At 47.6% G+C, this 22456-nt stretch overlaps 1 protein-coding gene across 4 annotated transcripts; it reads left to right on the top strand.

Annotated features, from left to right (window-relative positions):
* Positions 1-13786: 13786 nt before the first annotated feature.
* LOC134165043 (solute carrier family 22 member 13-like) lies at positions 13787-22244 on the top strand. Of its 4 annotated transcripts, XM_062621379.1 has the most exons (10): positions 13792-16032; positions 17218-17321; positions 18068-18222; positions 18340-18508; positions 18865-18985; positions 19490-19584; positions 20071-20285; positions 21038-21146; positions 21268-21492; positions 21609-22244. In XM_062621379.1, the coding sequence occupies exons 1-10, from the start codon at positions 15661-15663 to the stop codon at positions 21700-21702; spliced, it is 1659 nt and encodes a 552-aa protein (XP_062477363.1). In that variant the 5' UTR covers positions 13792-15660; the 3' UTR covers positions 21703-22244. The 4 variants fall into 4 exon arrangements, 3 of the variants coding, with proteins under 3 accessions (XP_062477365.1, XP_062477364.1, XP_062477363.1); XR_009965344.1 differs by lacking the exon at positions 21038-21146 and having other exon boundaries at positions 13787-16032; positions 21272-21492; positions 21609-21712; XM_062621380.1 differs by lacking the exon at positions 21609-22244 and having other exon boundaries at positions 13788-16032; positions 21272-21474.
* Positions 22245-22456: the final 212 nt, after the last annotated feature.

Raw genomic sequence — 22456 nt, 5'->3', positions numbered from 1 at the left:
AGGTAGAAGAGCAGATCGCCATAAACTGAGTGCATCTGGTTTCATTTAGACCTTCCCAATGGTTTTCCTAGGACCAATTGCAGAAACAAGGAACAGTTACCTAATCTGGAGCTCCTCTTCAATCTTTTTTTCAATACTGCTTTCTTACCCTTGTTTGTTTCTCATCTTGGCTTGCTTCAGGGTGTCCATAACACATGCTTGTTTCATTTCTCTATATGGACAGCTGCAGGGCAGTTTTACTAAGCTGCAAAGAGGCAGCTTGTGCAATAGAAATTATTCCACAAGAACTCAACCCAAATATCAGGCACAGCCAGTGCTTAAAAATACTGTTCTTATTGTTTGGGTTTCTGGTTTTACAGCATTTATAAATGTATCAATGAGCCATTTATGAGGCTAAGATCATTTGAGATATGTTTCTTTTGTGGTTTTTCTGTCAGCCAGGAGCTGAAATATCATGGTGGGACAGATGCTGCACTATTTCAGCACCATACATGGCTCCCTGAAACACTGAAAGGTCTGGAGAAAAAAAACAAATACAAAGATTTGAAACTCAAATACAAGCTAAGGGATCAGCTCATACTCTCTTGTGCTTCAGACCTTGCAATAATAAACCAGTAAAGCACACACAAACTTTCAAATCCCTAATGAGTTATCATAGTTTTCTCTGTGATATTTAGATACAAGATATAACATTGTTCACCATCCTTTGCCCTAGTGGGTCTCTGCATTCATACACAGTCCTAGGTAGATGTTTTTGAGTGCAAACTGGCTGGAAGAATTACCTGGACCAATAGAGAGTGGACAGATGGCCTTGTCTTACTGTACCTCCTTGAGTGGTCAAAGGACAAATTCAGTTACAGATCTGGTTCTCTTGCATCAGTAGACATGAAATATGCCACATTTGAAGGGCCTACATCAAATACTACCCTTGCCAGCTCCATTTCAGCCACTGGTCTCTCTGAGGATACTCAGGTCAGAAAGCTTTGGGTGATTTTGTGTGACCCCTCATACTATAAAGATTTTAATTCACCTAGAGAAAAAAAGGCAACAACTGATAAACTAAGGCAGCTGCAACTTTCAGCATAGCAATAATAAGCAGTGTGCTAGAAGAGCCTTCCAGGAACACTTTGCAACTGCTTTTCAGAGAGGTCTTTAGGCAACTTCCTTGCCCACAGTGGCATTCAATTGCTGCTAATCATTTCCCTATCTTCCAAACCATTAGGAAGGCTTGTTCCTGGGGCTGATAAAAATACCTCTGAAGAGCAAGAGTATTTGCTATGCATCAGACAGTATGCGCTTAAAATAAATCTCCTGATGAAAGAGACCTGCATCCCCTGTAACAGATTATCTCACTTTGGAAACACATTCCAGGAGTACATACATTCATTCCTAGCTAAGTAGAAAGATCTTGCTTGTTTGTTAAACAGCTCTGCTTCCTTCCTTGGTCATGATTAAAGCAAAACATTTACTTTTTTATACAACAAAGACACGTCAACAGTTACTCTCTTCTCTGCCAACACAAACACTTTCATGCTGTAGAGCTCGTCACTGTCAGAAGAAGTGCCTGCCAGAGTATCTAGACATAGCCATGATCTCTACTGCTAGATACAGCAAAGTTGATCCATTGGCCGAGATTTATTATCACCAAGGCTGGCACTGCTCCATCATCACAGATGATGCTGCATTCATACAGCTATCACCACTCACTGCTCCTTGCCAGATAGCCTGCTCGTTTCCTCCAGTGAAATGACGTCCATGCCGAAGGTGCAGAGCTTCAGTTTCTCCTGGAGTAACCTACTAACATGGCATCACTTTCCATCTGGCTTCTGCTACCATTTTCCACTTGAAGAATCTATCTTATCTTTACATGAAAGCAAGTTTTTGCTTCACCTTCACCAGTACTTCCCTCTCATTGACATTAGCACAGTTGTGTAGTCACATTGATGAAGTTAATCTTGCCTGCCTGACTGATTTTGTCCAAATACAGGGGCTTGTTTTAGCATAAATGTATCACCTTCTAGATTCCCTTAACTGGACCACTGCTGAATGTATGGGAAATTTAGACACCCATTACATACATAGACACTTGCAGATTTATGGTCTCCCCTCTCTAGAGGACTGGGCTGGCAGATGTCTGCTAAGATCACTGCAGACTGAAGGAAAGACAGGGGGGTTGTATGTATACTTCCCTCTAGAAAAGGGGAAGAAAACAGAAGACATCAAACTCTTCTTCAAAGTGTGGCCGTAGGAAAACGAAGATGACAACATTACTGATATGTTCAGCCAAAATGAAGGTAATTTTAAAAATATGGTCCTTCAGGTGCCTGTTGCAAATAAAAATAGAGGTTTTTGTTCCCTTGTCAACTCATCTCTTGAGATATATGAACACCTTTCACATTTCATATAGTCACAGAACCACAGGTTTAGGTTGGAAGGGACCTTAAAGATCATCTACTTCCAACTTGCTCTGCCATGGGCAGAGACACCTTCCACGAGACCAGGTTGCTCCAAGCCCCGTCCAGCCTGGCCTTGAACACTGCCAGGGATGGGACAGCCACAGCTTCTCTGGGCAACCTGTTTCCTCTGGTCAAAGCTAAAATCTGGCCATCAGCCCAATCCACGTAAGAGCAGAAGGTAACCTTGCCTTTCCTCTTTACTGACAACACTGCAAACCAGTGTGAACACATATTGACCAAAAAGTCAGAGGGATCAGAGAGTACCAATGAGCATCAGTGAAATTCTGGCAAATTACCCAAACAAAGGGTCAGAGATGCCCTCAGTGAGGGCGTATCAGTACCCAGAGCACTGACCTGGCCAGTCAGAGTTAGGTTAGGCTCAGATGCACTCCTTTTGGGGGTTTGGACAGACTTGACTTGCAGAAGGACTCATGAGCTGAGCCCCTGCTTCAGACCACAGTGAAAAGGAGTGCACAGAGATACCCACATTGCAACTAGCATGCTCTATATTATTTGACCATGCAGACAGCCTGGAGCTATTTCTGCAGCTAGGCTGATGTCCAAACCTCTTTATTCTCTTTCTCTCTCCACCAACAAAATAGCTAGTATTGGCAATGCTTTCAGAGCGATTCCCTGGGCTCTTCATATAAAGTGGTGTTTGAGGAATCAGGTCAAAAAATAAAATACATCCACAGAGTAAACATAGTGTAGTAAACCACCAGGTTTATGGAGCTGTGGAAGCTTTAACAGTGAGAATTGCTGTCTCTTTAGGGTTTGTACTGTATGGTCTGTGTGAGAAGCCGTAACGATACCAGTGATTTCAGGAGTTCCCAGCCAAGGTTTCTGAATCAGAGCCTCTGAACAATGCTTCTTACCTCACTCACAGCTTTTAAATGATTCAACTGAGTGAATTGTTTGGTCTCAAGCAAATGAATAATTTCTCTCATCGGGGGTCCAAGGGTGTCTTGTCTTTCTGTCCTGACTGAAAATTAATGCTGACCTGTCCAATATGACGAGTAAATTGAGTCAGACAGGGATCTGAACTCTCACAGCAGATCTGCAAAAGAGCATCAACAAGAAAATCCAACACAAGTGGAAGATTCAGCAAATTATCTTGCAGATGCATTTCCAGGTGGTCATGATTCAGAGTTATTTAACTTCTCTTTCTCCTTCTTCAGCCCATGTTGAAAGAAGTGTGTGCCTCATGCCTGCAGCCTGTCTACTCCATGGAGCGTGTTGTCACTGACAAAGTCTGTGTGCACCACTCCTGTTTCTGCTGCCAGGTCTGCAGGAGGAAGCTGAGGTGAGTGGTAGGACCCATGTGCATTTATTTTTAAGGGATGTCCAAGTAGTTTCCATCACAGTAGTCCAAGGCTAGTTCCAACAGGGCAGACTTCAGGAAATGAAGAAGGTCAGACAGTTTCCCTCATACAGTCTCCCTCTTTACCACGGAGATGGAGACTGTAGGAGTGAAGTCATCCAAGACTTCTCACCTCAAGCTTGTAGACACCTGTAGGTCAGGAATCTGCATGGTGGAGTAAGGGTGAGCTGACAATAAAAGAAATATTTACAATTTGGGAATGCTGATATGGAATTTATTGGAGGAGTCATTTGCGTGCCTCACATGTTTGTGGAGTCAGGTAGGTTGGAAGGTACCTCGGGAAGACTCCACCCAGCCCCTGCAGGTCCAAGGAAGGAAAGTAGCTCAGGAACATGTCAAGGAGGGGTGTCAATGGCTCCAAGGATGGAGATTCCATAGCCTCTCAATTGGGGCACCTCTTTCAAGATCTGACCACAAGTGCAAAGGTTTTTTCTTATATTTCAGCACTGTCCACCTTGTTGTGGTTTAAGCCCAACCAGTAACTCAGAACCACACAGACCTTTGCTCACTGTTCCCCCTTCTACCTTCTGTTCATGGGGCAATGGGGAGGAGAACTAGAAGAATGTAACTCCCAAAGGCTGAGATAAGAACAGCGCAGTGGCTAAGGTATAACACAAACCCACTGCTGCTACTACTACTGTTACTACTACTACTACTACTAAGGGAAATAACAAGGGGAGAGAATATAAAACTAAGAGGGAAAACAGTAAAACACAAATGACACACAATACAGTTGCTCGCCACCTGCTGACTGATACCCATCCCATCCCTAAGCAGCAGCTGGGGACTCCTGGTCAATTTCCCCCTATTTATATACTGGACATGACGTGCTGTGTTATGGAATACCCCTTTGGCTTGTTTGGGTCAGGTGTCCTGTCTCTGCTTCCTCCTGGCTTCTGGTGCCCCTCCTCATCAGCAGAGCATGAAACTGAAAAGTCCTTGATCAGAGTAAGCACTACTTAGCAACAGCTAAAACATCAGTGTGTTATCAGAACTGTTCTCAGACTAAAGCCAAAACACAGCACTTCACCAGCTAGTAGGAAGGAGAAAAATGACTGTTACAGCTGAAACCAGGACATACCTCCAAGAGCACTCTAGCCCTATCTTCTCTATAACCTCCCATAAAATAGACACAGCAATGAGTTCCCCCCTCTTAACTTTCTCCTTATGACACCTAGCCATCCCAGCTCTCAGCCTCTCCTCAGGTGACCTGACTGCCTTGGTGGCCCTTTGCTGGACTCCTTTCAGCATGTCAATAGTTTCTTTGCACTGAAGAGCCCAAAATGGGGAAAAGTTCTCTACAGATGGTCTTGCAAGTGCCAAATGAAGAGGGACGGTCACTTCTCCTGACCAGTTGGCTGGGCTCTTGCTAATGCAGTCTAGGATGCAGCTGGCTTCCCTGGCACAAAGCACACTGCTGGATTGTTTTTGGTCACCAAGACAGCCTGGTCCTTTTCTGCAAGGCTGTTTGCCATCCTCTTTGCCCCCAGGCTGTACAGACACTTTCTCCATCATGCAGTTGTTGTATCAAGGGAGGCCTGTGCAGTTTTACCCATATGTCTATGCTGTGTATACATGGGGAAAGATGAAGTGCTGGTATGAAGCCTGGCCCATAAATGAGAAAGGGATTGCGCATAACCTGGGCTACAGCTCCCAGAGGTATTGAAAGGAAATGTTTAATTTTTCACGTGTTTTGGCTTTTGAAGGAGAAATCAAACATATCCTCAGAAAACCGACGCTACTTTTGAAAGGTTTCATTCTTCAAACCCCCTCCTTTTCCCAGCAGTTTCCACAGAAAAACAGTTTTGCAGCACTACAGATTCCCTCCCACATAGCCACTAACAGCTATGCCAATGTGTGTTTTCCAGCTTGCAAAACTATGCTGCCCTCCATGGGACGTTTTACTGCCAAGTCCACTACAAGCAGATGACTGGAGCCAAAAGCAGAAGTGAGATGGAAAGGCTGGAGCACCAGCTAGGAGACCATCAGATTCAGCGAGTGGCGATGGTAGGCAGAGGACCACAGCCCCAGGACTGGTACAATAGGGCCAAAAAGAAGACTGAAACAAGAGAGAAACCCACATCCTTCAATGCACGGTGTGGCTTGCGGCTGGCTGAGCACAGGCAAGAGCTGAACAGCAGGTCTGACCTCTTGGGGAATAAGCTCAGAAGGGGCTGGCCACCTTCAGAGACAGCTTTGTTGGCTGCAGATGGAAAAGCGGGAATGGGAGCATGTTCCTGGAAAAAGCCTGCACTAAGCCTGCAAACCTACCAGGCTGTGGGCAGCCGGGCAGGCAGGATGATGCTCAGGGGTCAGGAGGGAAAATCAGCAGCAGGGGCAGCAGTGGAGAAGGGAAGCTTCTTACCTGGTATCACCTATACCAAGGAAAGAGAGCACGTGTGTTCCTGGCCCAAGACTGGAGAACAGAGAGATGGTGAAAAGAGTGGGGATGGGGATGTGCCTGAAGGGAAGCGAGGGGGCAAGGTGTCCCAGCGAGTAGCTGAGATCCAGCAGGGCAAATTCAAGTGGAAGAGAGGACCTGCCTCTGCCTCCTCTCCTCTAGTCCTGGAGCCTGTGAAATCCTTGCCTCGTGGCTCCCTTCTTGCCCACCATACCACATGTCAAAGCACTAAACCCACCAATTGGAGGTACCTGGGGGGCACAGGGGCCTTCATCCTCTCTGCTGCAGAGCTCCCAGTGAAGGAAAATGAGGTCTGTGGGTCTCTAAGCACACCCAACGAAGGAGGCACAATGTCTGCAATGACAGATGACAAGCCTGAACTGACCATGGCCACGCCAGGAAACAAGCATCCCCTTGGAGAGATAATGAACAACCTACAGCCCGTCTGTGTGCCAGGAGTGCCCAAAACCAGAAACAACACAAATACAGAGCTAAAATGTGCAGTCGAGGGTGCTGATCCATCTGACAATGAAGCTGAAGAAGCCCATTGCCCCTCTGGTGTCTCAAGGACCCCTTACATATCTTCTGGCTCTCTGGAGCCAGGATGGCTGAGTGTAACACCTGAAATCACTGAGCTTGTGAATGAGAAATCAAAGACAAACACCGAGTTCCCAGGAAAACAGAGAGCAGTAACTTTGGGGGAAAATACGCAGCCATCCGGCATAAGCAATTTTCCTGAAGTTGAGAGCAAAGGGGCAGAATCTGAGAAGACACAAGAAGTAAAAACAATAGATACATCAGGGCTTCTGGAAGAGCCCAGTCCTGAGCATACATCTCAGGAAAGCAAAGCAGAGAAGAGCGGACTCTCTGGTTTGCCAGATGAGACAGATGACCACAGTGTGCCCCAGGAAACAGAACTTCAGGTCACATGTGGCTCACTGATAACAAACCCTCCTGAGGATATTTTGAGACATGATACAAAATCACCTGGCAACGATTTTCCAGTATCAGCAGACTGTAAAGGAACCTGTGCCACTTGGCCCTCACATGATGAAGCCAACAACTCCAAGTCAAAGGATCCCAGTGAAGTTCTTAGTGGAAACATTCACATTGCTGAGCAACCAGACAAGACTTCAGACTCTTACAAACTGAATATAACCTTGGACAAATCCAAAGGTCATTCAGTGGGTGAAGAGAAAGCGGATCTAAAACTCCCAGTGGAAAGCACTCTGCATACGTCAAGGTCTGGTACTCAAAGCAAAGAGACCAGAAACAGTCAAGCCTGCAGAGAGATGCTGGGTAAAGGTTTCAAGCTTCAGGAAACCCCCTTCACTAGGCTTTTTGGCGCTGAAAACAAAGGCAACACTCCCCGAAAACAAACAACAGCCCAAAGGAAACACACTAAGCCGCAATCAGCCCTTGTCACTCTGTTTGGTTACTCCTCAGATAAGAAGCAAACCCAACAAGAAAAACCTGCAAGATCTTCAGAACAAACAGATACCGATAAGAGGCCAGAAAAGCCCCAGAACCTCCTCAGCCCCTCCAGCCAAGCAAAACAAAAGACCTCCAAGAACGATCAGCTGCCACAGCCAGGAGAGATGGAGGTCTTCCATAAACATATCCAGGAGAGCTGTGGAGGCTCCTTAGACTCTACTGAGGGCAAGGAGACTGACATTCTACTGTCAGCTCCTGGCACAAGCATTTCATGCAATGATAAACGTGAGAGAACTGAACTTGACATTCATGACCAACTGTCTTCAAACAGTCAAGTTCAGGGGGAATGGGACAGCTGCCGGCCCTCTCTCATGCCAGCACAGGAGAATCAGAAAGAAGCTGCAGTAACCTCAGAAGGTGGAACAAACCCCCTACATCCTCCTGCAGAGCTCATGGCTACAGCTGATAACAGCAAAAATGTCATCAGGGAAGAGAATTATCATGATGCTGATGTACTAGAAATTCAGCACCTGTTGAGTTTGGATGTCCAGGACACAGTGATAGAAGATGGGATATTTTTTCCACCAGGCAATTCAGAAAAGTTACACAAGGAAGCTGAGTTTCAATTACGCAATGACGTTTTCCTGGAGGACAATAATTTGTTCTTTCCTGGAAGACAAGATTTTCCCTGCAAAGCAAGTGAAATCCAAAATTCAGACTTGCAAAATTCAGAGGCAGGAAATCCACCTTGCTTTGATCTGAATCCTTCAGAATTATGCCAGGAAATCTCAGCAGAAACAAATGCCCCACTGGTGCTGTGGGACACCTCTAGTCCCCTGCTTCCTGCTGGACAGAGTGAGATTAATATTAAAGACCCAGAAGGGATCCAGAGCTGTGCACTACTGCAGCAGCTGGATCCACAGTGCCAGGCTCCAAAGGCTGCAGAAGATACATTTGGATGGAGTCTCAGTGCTGAAAGCTCAACAAACAAGCATCTCCCTATGCAGGAAGATAATTTTCCCCTAACGCACATGTTGACCAATCATGCTTCTGAAACCTGTACTCGGGGTATCTTTGACCCTTTTTGTGTTGATTTAACCAAAATGGTCCAGGAGGCTCCTAAAAAACTGGACAGGAGCAAAAAACCATCAGGATTTGAAGAAGGTTATGGAAATCTCTCTTCTGAAGACCTGAACATGTTAAGTGATGGCCCTTTAGACCAGGAGTTCTTTATATAGTTGGAAAAAAAGACTAAAAGAAACACCCACCTCTGCAGCACAAGTTAGCTGATATAGGACAAAAATTGGTTCATGAAACCAGTTTAGAAATCCCCCACTCCTCTGGCACAAGACAAATTCAGTTGGGCATAGGCTGATCTATTAATGACTTAAGGAGCTAAACTTATGATATCCCTCTTGGTCATAGTGGGTCAGTGCTCAGTTCCCAAAACAGAACATTACAAGAAATGGCTTTACTGTGAGGAACCTCCAAGGAGAAACTAATCAGCACTCCATTCCCTGCACCCAGAGGTCTTCTGCAGAAGGGATCTTCCATATAATCAAGGTGCCTCAGAGGATGTCTGCATGGCCACAGTCTACATGGCAGAGGGGAGACAGACCCCTGAAGAGGTCCAACCAGCAAGCCGTGAGCTGTGAGCAACAAGCTAATCAAGCACTAGAAACCCAAACAAGAAGAGAATGTTATTAGCAGGAGGGAACCAAATCCTTGGCCACAAGTGCATGAGTAAAACGCAAACTCAAATAGGCTGAGGCTGCAGGATGAAGATTTGTCTCCAAATCAGGTTTAGGTGTCTGCAATATTAGAGTTTAGGTGTTTGCTATAGAGATATCAGATGCTTAAGCCCACATCAGAGTCAATGGAGAATTAGTAAGTACAGTCTGGGGAGTGATTCAGCCCACCCTAGAACAGACAACTACATTCAAATAGCTAGCAGCTCTCTAGACTGTGTCAATCCATCTTCACTAACTACAGTGCAACCTTAGGTATCTATTTCACATATAGACAACTACATTTGTACATCCAGAGATAAATCCAACCCATGATGAATCAGACGCCTTTTTAGTGGGTGTTTTGCCTACCCTCAATAATGATACCTCACTCCATTATATTTTGACTTCAATAGACTACAAAACTGCTTCACATAGAAGAGTGCCATCATTAGCCTCATTTTACAATGATGAGCAAAGATAAGTGGAATTACTTTGCCAAGGTCACACAGTCAGAAAGGCAGAGGAGGAAAGGGAACCCACGTATCTCAAAGTCTTGGGGTGTGGGGACATTTCTACATACTCTCCCTGTATGGTTGCACTCTGACCGTCCCTGACTGTTCTTTGCTGCCAAAACAAAATTGTTATAGGAGTTAACTATTATACTAATGATAAATAATAAACAAGCTCACCAGAAGCCTCAGAGGGCCAAAGCGAGAACACCTGTATTATGAAAAGGATCGTGGAGCATATAATTTCCTCTGTTTTAATCAGCTGTCTGTTAAAAAAAAAAAGACAAAAAAAAAAAGGTGAAAAAGTTAATATAATTGATTTTTTAAATGAAAAAAAAAAAATTAAAAACAACCTCCCTGCCTCCCCAGTTCCAAAATAACCCTGGCTCTGTCTGATCTGCTGGAGGAATTAAGCTGCTTAATGACTGCATCTGTGCAGGAAGACTGCTCAGTCAACACAAATCAGGGACAAGAGAGGTGTCATGAAACTTCAAAGTTTCATGATTCCTTAGATGCTGAAGTTGGTCTCACCTTGGGATGGGGCGTGAGACTTGTGACAAAAGTGCTGTCAACTCACAGCCCTCCCTGAAACATGGTCAAGCTGAACTTAGAGATGGAGAAATGAGACCTCCTCATGGTTTAAGCCCAGTCGGCAACCCAGAACCACGCAGCTGCTTGCTCACTACCCCTCCCTCCCGCTTCCTCCCCTCACTCCCAGAGGGATGTGGAGGAGAATTGAAAGAATGCAACTCCCACGGGTTAAGATCAGAACAGTCCAGTAACTAAGGTATAACACAAATCACTGCTGCCACCACCAATATTAACAATGATAAGGGGAATAACAAGGGAAGAGAATACAACCGCTCACCACCCACTGACCAATACCCAGACTGACCAGAGCAGTGATCTAGCCCTTCTGGGTAACTGCCCCCAGTTTACATACTGGGCATGATGTGCTATGTTATGGAATACCTCTTTGGCTAGTTTGGGTCAGGTGTCCTGTCTCTGCTTCCTCCCAGCTTCCCCTCCTCCCTGGCAGAGCATGAGACTCACAAAGTCCTTGGTCAGAGCAAATATTATTGAGCAACAACTAAAAACATCAGTGTTACCAGTGTTGTTCTCAGGCTGAAAGTCAAAACCACAGCACTGCGCCAGCTACTAAGAAGGAGAAAAATGACTGCTACTGCTGAACCCAGGACAGACCTCAAGACTTTCAGGGGTCAAGCACCTTTCACTGAAGTGGTGGGAAAGGTTGGCAGATACTCTGAGTATCTGCCAGCACTCAGAGGAAGAGGGAAAATGCAGGAGCACCACAGCTGGTGGATACAAATCTGTTCTAGCCGCAATTACCCTAACATACAGGTGTTTAAATGGGTCTCCAACCACAGTCACTCCTAATGTCCAGAGCTATGTAAGATAAAAGCCAAGTCATTAACTAGGCATTGATACCTCACTCCACAAGAAATGGCTTCTCTTTCTGCACTACTCTCTTGGATGCTCCCTCTCCGTTCCCCTTAGTCCTTGACATTTGTACATCGATGTACAGGCTTTCCAGCTGTCCATCCAGGTCTTTCCTGAGACCTGATGATTTCTCATGCCCTCTGATAGAGGCTTTTCCATTTTCAAGAGTTTTTTCAAGTGTTAATAGTCCACCAGGGTAATACTGTTGGAGAAAGGGAAATACAAACAGAAACTCTAGCAGTGGGGCTCCAGGAAACAGAATTTTACAGGGCTGACCCAGCCTTTGTCCCTGAGATAGAATCATAGAATCATAGAATAATTAGGGTTGGAAAGGACCATAAGATCATCTAGTTCCAACCCCTCTGCCATGGGCAGGGACACCTCACCCAAGGCTCTGTCCAACCTGGCCTTGAACACCGACAGGGATGGAGCATTCACAACTTCCCTGGGCAACCCATTCCAGTACCTCACCACCCTAACAGGAAAGAATTTCCTCCTTATATCCAATCGAAACTTCCCCTGTTCAAGTTTTAACCCATTACCCCTTGTCCTATCACTACAGTCTCTAATGAAGAGTCCCTCTCCAGCATCCTTATAAGCCCCCTTCAGATACTGGAAGGCTGCTATGAGGTCTCCATGCAGCCTTCTCTTCTCCAGGCTGAACAGCCCCAACTTTCTCAGCCTATCTTCATACAGGAGGTGCTCCAGTCCTCTGATCATCCTCGTGGCCCTTCTCTGGACTTGTTCCAACAGTTCCATGTCCTTTTTATGTTGAGAGCACCAGAACTGCACACAATACTCCAAATGAGGTCTCAGAAGAGCAGAGTAGAGGGGCAGGATCACCTCCTTCGACCTGCTGGTCACGCTTCTTTTGATGCAGCGCAGGATACAATTGGCTTTCTGGGCTGCAAGCGCACACTGAAGCCGGCTCATGTTCATTTTCTCATCAACCAACACCCCCAAGTCCTTCTCCTCAGGGCTGCTCTGAATCTCTTCTTTGCCCAACCTGCAGCTGTGCCTGGGATTGCTTTGATCCAGGTGTAGGACCTTGCACTTGGCATGGTTAAACTTCATCAGCCCACCTCACAAGTATGTCAAGGTCCCTCTGGATGGCATTCCTTCTCTCCAGGGTATCAACCGAACCACACAGCTTGGTGTCATCGGCAAACTTGCTGAGGGCGCACTCAATCCCACTGTCCATGTCAGCGACGAAGATGTTGAGCAAGACCGGTCCCAACACCAATCCCTGAGGGACACCACTCGTTACTGGTCTCCAGCTGGACATTGAGCCATTGACCACAACTCTTTGCGTGCGGCCATCCAGCCAGTTCTTTATCCACCCAGTGGTCCATCCATCAAATTGATGTCTCTCCAATTTAGAGACAAGGATGTCGTGTGGGACAGTGTCGAACGCTTTGCACAAGTCCAGGTAGATGCCATCAACTGCTCTACCCCGTCCATCAGTTCTGTAGCCCATCATAGAAGGCCACCAAATTGGTCAGGCAGGATTTCCCCTTAGTGAAGCCATGCTGGCTGTCACCAAGCACCTTGTTGATTTTCATGTGCCTTAGCATGCCTTCCAGGAGAATCCGCTATAAGATTTTGCCAGGCCCAGAGGTGAGAGTGACTGGTCTGTAATTCCCTGGGTCATCCATTTTCCCCTTCTTGAAAATGGGGGTTATATTTCCCTTTTTCCAGTTGTCAGGAACTTCACCTGACTACCATGATTTCTCAAACATGATGGCCAGCGGCTTAGCAACTTCATTTGCCAGCTCCTTCAGGACCCGCGGATGGATTTCATCAGGACCCATGAACTTGGGAATGTTCAAGTTCCTAAGATGGTCTCTAACCAGATCCTCTCCTACAGTGGGCCCGAGGTCTTCATTCTCACAGTCCCTGCATCTGCCTTCCAAGACCTGGGTGGTGTGGTCAGAGCCTTTGCCAGTGAAGACTGAGGCAAAGAAGTCATTCAGAACCTCAGCCTTCTCCAAATCCAGGGTAGCCAGTTCTCCCAATAGCTTCCAGAGAGGGCCCATGTTGCTCTTAGTCTGTCTTTTATTTGCAGTGTACCTATAGAATCCCTTCCTGTTATCCTTAACATCCCTAGCCAAGTTTAATTCTAACTGGGCCTTAGCTTTCCTAACCTGGTCCCTAGCTTCCTGGACAATGCCCCTGTATTCTTCCCAGGGCACCTGTCCTTGCTTCCACTTATTATAAGCCTCTTTTTTCCCTTGAAGTTTCCTCAGCAGCTCCTTATCCATCCAAGGAGGTCTCCAGGCCCTCCTGCTGCACTTCCTTCTAGTTGCGATGCAACACTCCTGAGCTTGTAGTAGGTGATCCTTGAATATCAACCAACAGACTTGGGCCGGCCCCCCTGCCCTCTAGGGCTATATCCCATGGAACCTTTCTAAGCAGGTTCCTGAAGAGGCCAAAGTCTGCTCTCTAAATAGATAGCTCCACCATGCAGGATTGACCCACTCAGGCCCAGATGATGAAGACAGTCATAAGAACAATGTCTTTTTAGAAGAAATGTCATCTTAGGGTGACAGAGTTTACAAACAACTGAAGCTTTCCCAAGGCTTCAGAAGAGTCTGTCTGCTAACATCAGGAATAACACCCTCAAGAAGTCACATCTGCATTTTCGCATGAGGCTGCAGTCATGTCTGGGTCACCACCTGGGAGTTTTTGCAGCCAGAATCTGACGTCTTTTCCACAGGACATGACAGTGACTGAGGAGTGGGAGGGGAAAAACATGAGCCATATGCAATGGGGTAAGCTGGAAGACTTCAGCTTTGTTGCACGCTGATGGAAAGGGCACCTACTCCCTGTTCATCAGGACAGGGCCAAAATGTTTCTGCCACAGTGGATCTCCTTGGCCAAGTCATCCCACAACATGGTCAGAGGTGGTTTTAGGGTAAATGGAACCTCTGGAGGTTGTTTAGCTCAACTTGTTATTCAAGGCATGCCTCTGAATAATAGCAAGTTCTCTCATCCAAGGATGTGGATCCAGAGCCCAGTGATATGTTTAGTTATGTGATGCAAACACATGACATGTGCACATCACTGGTGTGCATTTGCACAACTTCAAGTAAACTTTACTCCTTTCTTCCTTTACTCCCAATGACATTAATCAGCATGACCTCCCTCTCCCACCACAGGTTAGGGAGTAATGTTTTAAGATCCTATCTTATACCCCTCTCTGCACTTTGATGAGCACACCATTACCATACCCATTCATGAAACACCAACCCAGACTTGTGTGATCCTTCGGTAACTTTGCTGCAGGCTCAGACATACTATCTGTGCTGAGACTGAAGGGCAAAAAAATTGAGAGAAGACACGAAGTGAGCAGAACAGTGTCCTTATAGCTCTGGTGAAAGCAGTCAGGACACCTTTGACAAATCGCACACGGAATTTCATACACTGAGAACAATCTGGCTTTCCAGTTTCCATGAATAAAGACTCAAACCACTCTGGGAGGCTGTCCAGGCAGCAGCTCAGATGTGCAGCAGAAATCAGGTCAATCTGCTTTTCAAGTGACATCAGAACCTTGAACAAAGCCAAGCTGGTGTCATTTCTTATCCCCAAATCCTGTGTGCTCTTGTATGTCTGTGTGCATAACGTGCTTTGCTTTTCTTAAGGGTACTCTCTAAGCCAAACCTATTTTAGGATTCTCCTCAAAACACGGTAGTTTAGGTCCAGTTTTAAGACTAACCAAAGTTTCTACATAGGGCAAATTAAAACTGACATCTTGGGACACAGCTGTCAAGATGAAGTCTGCTTGAGTACCAGCGGTATTTCCTGGCCCAGAGAAGTGCTTTTCTGCTTCGTATTCCTACAGTCTCCAGAATGGGCTATGTATCCATTATGCCATTAATGAGAGCAGCAAATTTACTCCGTTTGCTTTACCACACTTAGGAAAATCAGCCCTCGCTTGCAGAGTCACAACTCCACATCTCAGGAAAAAGCCTTGCACTGCATCACAGTTGCTTTTAGGAGGCCTGGGAAGACAGTCTGAGCTGGGGTAAGACAAGCTGTCCCCGTGCTGCTCGCAAGACTGGCAATGCTCTGGTACCTTTGTTCTAACATCAAGAACAGGGAGGGAAGGGCTGGTGACAAAGTACACCCAGGAAGACTGCAGTGTACCATCTTAGCAGATAAATGTGTTGATACAAGTGCTAAATTTATCACACCTGATTAGGGGTTTAGTGCTTCCATAGTTTAAACATTAATATTTGCCTATTTAAGCAATGTGCCCTAGTGCAGCCTGTCCACAGATGTAGTCACCATGACTGAGTCTGGAGACTTCATAAGTGCTCTGGGGGAGTTTGGGCTGTATCAGAAATTTCTGGTACTACTCATCTCCATCGCCCTACTTCTTAATCCTTTCCAAATGATTGGCCAAGTGTTCATGGTTCTGGATGAGCCTCATCACTGCAACACCAGCTGGATCCGTGCCATTGGCCCCAACCTGACAGAGGAAGAGCAGCTGAACCTCACCCTGCCCCGGGATGCGGATGGGGCATACGAGCAGTGCTCCATGTACTCGCCGGTGGACTGGGACCTCGACTCCATTGTGGCTTATGGCCTGAATGCCACAGAGAAGTGCAGCAGTGGCTGGGTGTACCCCTCAGCACAAGCACCGTCCCTGCTGACCGAGGTCTGTAATCACCTTTTGATGTGCCGGGGATGTGGAAGGGAAAGGGTGGGCATATATTGTCCTGTAGTTTGGTAAGCCAATGCCAGCTATGGTGCAGTCAGACTGAGATTTACACCAGGCACTGGGGGACCTTGGCTCTATCACACAGACTGCAGCTTTAATAACTGGGAGGTCGTTGCAGAAGGACCATGATGTAGATGCACAGGGGGACCTTAGGCAGAGGTCATGGGGGTGTGAGTCTAACGCATGCTCTGCCCACCATCCCTCCCCTTTCCAGTAACCGGGCCCTTGAACCCATGATGTATCTTGCCTGGAGTGACATTCTGAGTCTCCCTGCCACAATTTCCCTTACTTCATGACCTGGTTACATCACCTTTTCCATGGAAGATATTTGCCTTCCAAGGGCTTGTCATTGATATTTCTGGGGCCTTCAGAGACACTGAGGGCTGTTACAAGACATTCCATAGACCAGACAGTTGAGCAAAGGATCTGTCTGTCAACATCCCCAACTCTTCCCTCTCTGGACATCTGTTCCTGTCTCACCTTCCCTCATCTCCCTCCCTCCCTTCTTTCCTCATGCCCAGCTCCAGGATTTCCTCACGAGTTCCTTCTCCTGAGCTGAAACCAGAGGAGAGAGGCCAGCCTCTGGCATTTACAAAGTCTCCTTGGGGTCCCTGGAGCACTGTGGCCATTTCACATCCAGCTTCTCAGAGGCTTCTCAGCAGCTGTTGCATCCCTTCCCACTCCTGCACCAGTCCTCCCTTATGAGAGAAAACAACACTGCCCTCACTCCTCCTTCCACCCTGCCCTGCCTTAGCAGCCAGATGGAAAGCTACCAGGACTCTTGCCCCAAGGTCATACTTTAAGCAAAACTTGCCAACCAGGAAGATCCCTTGAGGATTCCCAGGCTGGAGGGGAGTCCTACAGGTCCCAGCACACGAGAGATGTGCACCACAATGAAGAGGCAGGCTGAGAACCTCATACGCTTGTCCCACCACTGGTCTGTGTTCTATGTAAACACCATGGAGGTTTATGTCTTTGTCGGTGGGTTCTCTGCTCCCAAGGGCTGGAGCAAGAGCTCAGGCACCCACCTCCTGGATCCACCATGGACCTGAAGGGCTGCCAACCCTCAGAAAGCAGCTGGAATTTGTCAAGAGCAAAAGCTGCTGTGTTTTCTTCCTCCAGTTTGACCTGGTGTGTGACAGGAAGGACCTGAATGACATCTCCCAGTCCATCTACATGCTGGGGCTTCTCCTAGGATCCATCATCTTCGGGCCACTGAGTGACAGGTAAGGAAACACAGACACCTTCTCAGAGTTATTGCCTGGCACCCAGGGACAGGCCAGTTAACTGTTCAGGATGTCCATGCACTTGAGCATGAACTACTCCCACCTTGCCTGAGCAAGGGTGTCTGCGGCCACCTGATATGTCTGTAGATGTCTGAGGGCTGAAAAGGGAAGGAAGCAGATACAGCCTTATGAGGGAATCCCTCAGGAATCACACTTCTAGCCCCAACAGGTGTCTTAGCTACCCAAGAGTGTCTCCAGGAACCCCAGAAACCTGAATTCTGGCACAGAGTTGGACCCACATACACCTATGTCAACCAGACTATGTTTCTCTCTTTCCTGTTGCTCTGCTCAGCTTATGGTGACCTGGACCAAAGTTCTCAGCTCCTTAGAGGGCATGGACACACAGGGGACATGGAAGGGAGAAAGGCACAGCATGTGTGCAGGGTGCCTCATAGGGGAACCAACAACACAGTCCATTTCAGTTCTCAAGAGAGAGGACTTGGGGGTCCTTCAAGGGCTGGTTCCTTTTACATCATTACCTTTGCCTTTGCTAGCACTGCGGTGGTTCTAAAGTAGAGATGTCCGTTTTTTTTTTTTGCCAGTTATGTCTGGGAACATAAAAGGAGTTTTGCTCACATGGATGTCAAATCTCCTCTGGTGCAAATGGTTCTTAAATAACTTTGTATTCCACACATCCCCATGGGATCTCTCTAGATGCCAACTGTCTCTCCCCTCTTCTTCCACAGAATAGGCCGTCAGCCTGTATTTCTGATCTGCATGCTCATCCGTGGCTTGTTTGGTGTAGGAACTGCCTTTGTGCCTCATTTCTATGTGTACATGGCCTTCAGATGTGTCGTGGGAGCTGTGGAGGCAGGAATTATGATTATTGCCTTGGCGCTGGGTGAGTAGGGTGCTCTTGCCCTGAGGCAGAAAGACGTGGCCTCGCAAGATGCAATAACAAAAGAGAGTGCTTCACGTTTTGAAAAGGGTGACCCTAAGCTTTTGTTCTTCTTCTCAGCTACAGAATGGGTCGGTGTCTCCCATCGGTCAAAAGCAGTGCTTATTACTCACTGCTGCTTCGCCATCGGTCAGATGATTGTCCCTGGCTTGGGTTATGGTATTCGCAACTGGAGGCTGCTGCAGATTGCAGGATCTGCTCCTGTGTTTGCTCTTTTCTTCTACATCTGGTAAGCAGGAGCAGGGCAGAACTTCCTGAAGACATGAGAGCAGCAGGTGTGAAGGGTGGCAGTGAGGAGGTATCAGCTCAGGAGCAGGCTGGGTCTTCCCCATTAGAGTACAGGTGATGAAGGGACTTCTGCAGACCTCAGCACATCTCCTTGGAACATTGCTTTGATTCAGGTCTTCAAATATGGCATTTTGGGCCAAAATGTAGGTAGGCCTGGAAAACCTGACACAAGAAGGTGTTTAGACCCTATCCATCACATGTAATGCCCATTTCTTGCAGGATGTGGTAACAGGGAGGTGGGCTGTGGGAAAACCCAGCAGGTCTCAGCAGCATCTCTGCATTTCATCCCCTTGGCAGGGTGCTCCCAGAATCCGCTCGGTGGCTGGTGATAAAAGGCAGGATAGAAGAAGCTAAGAAGGTCCTTCAGAAGGCAGCATCCATCAACAAGCGCACCCTCCCACCGGAGCTCCTGGAGCAGGTACCTGCAGGGGCTGCAGAGCTGCTTTCCTCTGCGCTTGTGTTTGTAGCAGCCCTGGACACCCTTCCATGTTTATGCCGTGGACACCCTTCCATGGCCACTGGAGGTGATTTGGGGATGGATGGGGGTGACTCCAGCTTCAGCTGCGCTGCACCAACACAAGGCTGGGGAAGAGGCTCAGCTGCTGTTGGTGACGAGCACGAGGTCTCTGTTCAGTCTGTGGTTTCCCATGCACAAATGCCCGAAGGGGGTCACCTCCTTGCCCACCCCAAAGCCCTGCACTTCGGAGATGTTCGTGCCCAGGAACCTCTTGCTCACCAAAGCAGTGCACTGGGCACGCAGAGCACAGGCACAGGAGCCCAGCCCCAGTGAGCCTCCTGCCCTCCCAGAGCAGATCAGGGTCACAGGCGTGTCCCACTGGGGCTTTCCTTTGGCTGCAGATGGAGAGGAGCCCGCCAGGGGTTTCCTTTGCCTGCTCTGACTCTGCCTTTCTGCATCTGGCAGCTGAAGCCCGAGGCTCAGCCCAAGCCTGGAAGCACTCTGGATCTCTTTCGGAAGAAGCACCTGCGGAAGGTGACTTTAATCATGACCTGCACCTGGTAAGATGTGTCCTGGTCCTCTCTTCCCAAGCTTCTAAGGGAAAAAGAGATTAAGGGTTGACAAGAACTGTAAATTCACTTCATTTGATTTTTGGGGTCACATTTATGACTTTGTGTTCATCTGCCGTCTTTCTGTCTCCCCATACTGAACCAGATCTACCTCGTCTGGCATGGGGAGAAGCTGATTGTTCACAATTCTGTGGGTTTTGTGAGAAAGGCTGGAGGTTTTGGCTACCCCTAGGACTTGGGGTATTTTTCTGTCCCCACAGAAGTTGTGGGTGCATTGTAAAAGTTACTGACCATGTGGGGATCTATATTGTTTTATCTCATGTAATTATGTCCCACAGAATTGTCACAGATGGTGACTAGAAGACAGAGATTTCTGGGAGTTTGAATGCATTATGTATGGTCTGACCCCCCTTGTTTCTGAGGATAAACCCCTAGAAAATACACCTGGCTACATGTTCTATTCCACTTTAATTTCAGGTTTGCAGACAGCCTTGTCTACTATGGGCTGAGCCTTAATGTGTCAGGTTTTGGTCTGAACGTCTACCTGACACAGCTTGCCTTTGGAGGGGTAGAGTTACCAGCTCGAGTTTCCTGCATTTTCCTGCTGCAGTGGTTTGGGAGGAACAAAACCCAGGCCGTTCTCCTGCTGCTGTCTGGCCTGATGTGTCTCGTCATCACTGGCATCCCTGAAGGTGAACAACTTCTTCACTTCCCAAGAGCACAGCCAGGCAGAGCCCCAGCCAGCTCTGTCCTGGTTCAGATCCATCTTCCCAGCCCGGCTGGCCACAGACCCACAATCACTAACAGGGGCTGAGCCCCCAGTGTGCTGGCTTCCTCTCTGCATGGCTTTCTCTTCCTTCAGAGCTATGCCTAGTCCTTCCACAGCTCCTGGCCCTTGGCAGGCAGCGTCCATTATACACCGCCAACCACTATAGACACTACCACTTCCTCTCAGGAGGCTGTAGCAGAGGAGGAGTTTTAAAAGCCACCATGTCTCCCTTCTTTAGACAAAGATGAAAGCAAATGCCCCCCTCACCCTTACCTGTTTCTGCCTACACATTGCCACATTCTATACCCTCACCCTTGTTGCTGTGCTAGCGCTGTGAATAATGCTGAAGGAAAGAGAGGGGCTGTATTATGCTTTAAATCTCATGAATGTGATATTTCCAACTGAGCACTCCCTGAAGACCTGTAGTCGCTCAGTGGCTTAATTCAGTTGCAGATTTAGAAAATTCCCATTGTCAGGATTCTCTTTGTCAGTTGTGCAAATGGTACTTTCCAGATAAGGGTGTGCTAGGAATGATTTTCAATGGGTTAGGTGGTAGATTTGCTTGGTAAGCCCATTAGAAAGGGCTGCCCTAATAAATCCCACTGCAGAGAATTTTCTTCCCAACCAAACCTTATCCATGGAGATCACAATGTAGGTCTCTCCTCCTCCCTTCAGACCAGCCCGTGGTGACCACCGTCCTGGCCACCATCGGCAAGCTTACAGCCACAGCCGCCTTCTCCACCTCTTATGTCTACTCCGCAGAGCTCTTCCCCACGGTCATCAGGTGAGGTTTCCCCATGCACCAGAGCCTCCCCCTGCCATGGCTGGTGGCAGTGCCCACTTGTTCCCATGGCTGAGCCCATGGTGCCCCCTGCCCTCCCCTTGCACTGCCCCTCGCTCCCCAGGCAGACCGGTGTGGGGCTGTGCTCGATGTCGGCACGGCTATCGGGGATCATGGCGCCCTTGATGCTGCTGCTGAAGCAGTACCACCAGGCCATCCCCATGGCCGTCTTCGGCAGTGTCTCCGTGGTGGTGGGGCTGCTCTGCTTCCTGCTGCCAGAGACCCGTGGCACTGACCTGGCGGATGACATGGGGCTGGAGGATATCAAGGGGGCAACTCCCCAGATGAGGTGGGTACTTGGAGCTCTGACTGTAAGGCCAGAGGTGCACATTTAAGGCAAAGGAAATAGGTCAGAAACCAGGATGGAAACCACATCATCTCTTCCTCTCTCCTTCTTGTCTTCAGTAACAGGAGTCTGGAAACTTTGTCCAAGACAGACACCACCAAGGCTGGAGCAGACTTGGAGAAGAACAACTACAAGTTCTCGGAGAGCAAGTGATGAATGGACAGGCACATACTAAAGGTCTTGTCTAATCCAATCTTTCTCGAAGCAGACCTATGAGGCATTGCTGTCCAGAAACTGGCCTTTCAGATGATCAACAAAGTATTTGTGATCAGAGGGAGAGGAGATGTGTGTCACTCTGTGTTTGGAAACAATGCACTTCAGCCTGTTTCTGAAGCCCAGTCTGTTATGCCTGGCTGCGTGAGTCCTCCCGATGTGTCTCCCAGTCCTTTGCAAACTGGTACCCGTGGAACCATCCCTGTCGTGTTTTACAGCAATAAAGAATCGCCAGTAGAGTGGTAGTACTGGGCAAGCGAGTGCCGGGCTGTGTCCCTCCTGCACTAGTCGCTCGGGTCGTCGGTCCGAGCCTCCACATTTGATCAGGATGTCACTGCAACCCTGTCACACACGTATTTAGCTTTTCTTTCTATGTGGTGTTGAAGTTGAGTTTCTACATGAATAGTATAAATTATACTCCGAGTTTGATAAGAGACACTTGTAATGCAATATGTGAATAATAAATGGTGTTGACTTTTTTTCCTACTGTTTCACAGTTGGCCTTTGTAACTGCTATTGGCTCTGGAGTGTTTTCTACACAGAAATTGCAAGTCTGTAATTTAGCACGCAGATGGAAACGTGTTTTGTTTCCATCAGCCACAAACAATGCAGAAACAGAGCAGAATGACTGAGTTCAATTAGGACTTTTTTATTTCCAAGTCTTCAGATGGATGATTTATATTGCTTTTCTCTA

The sequence above is a fragment of the Pezoporus occidentalis genome, unplaced genomic scaffold (genome assembly GCF_034315485.1).
Source record: "Pezoporus occidentalis ecotype Australia unplaced genomic scaffold, CSIRO_AGI_Poc_V1 ctg23, whole genome shotgun sequence".
Taxonomy (NCBI): Eukaryota; Metazoa; Chordata; class Aves; order Psittaciformes; family Psittacidae; genus Pezoporus; species Pezoporus occidentalis.
The sequence above is the reverse complement of the archived record's forward strand: the minus strand, read 5'-3'. Positions and strand labels throughout refer to the sequence as shown.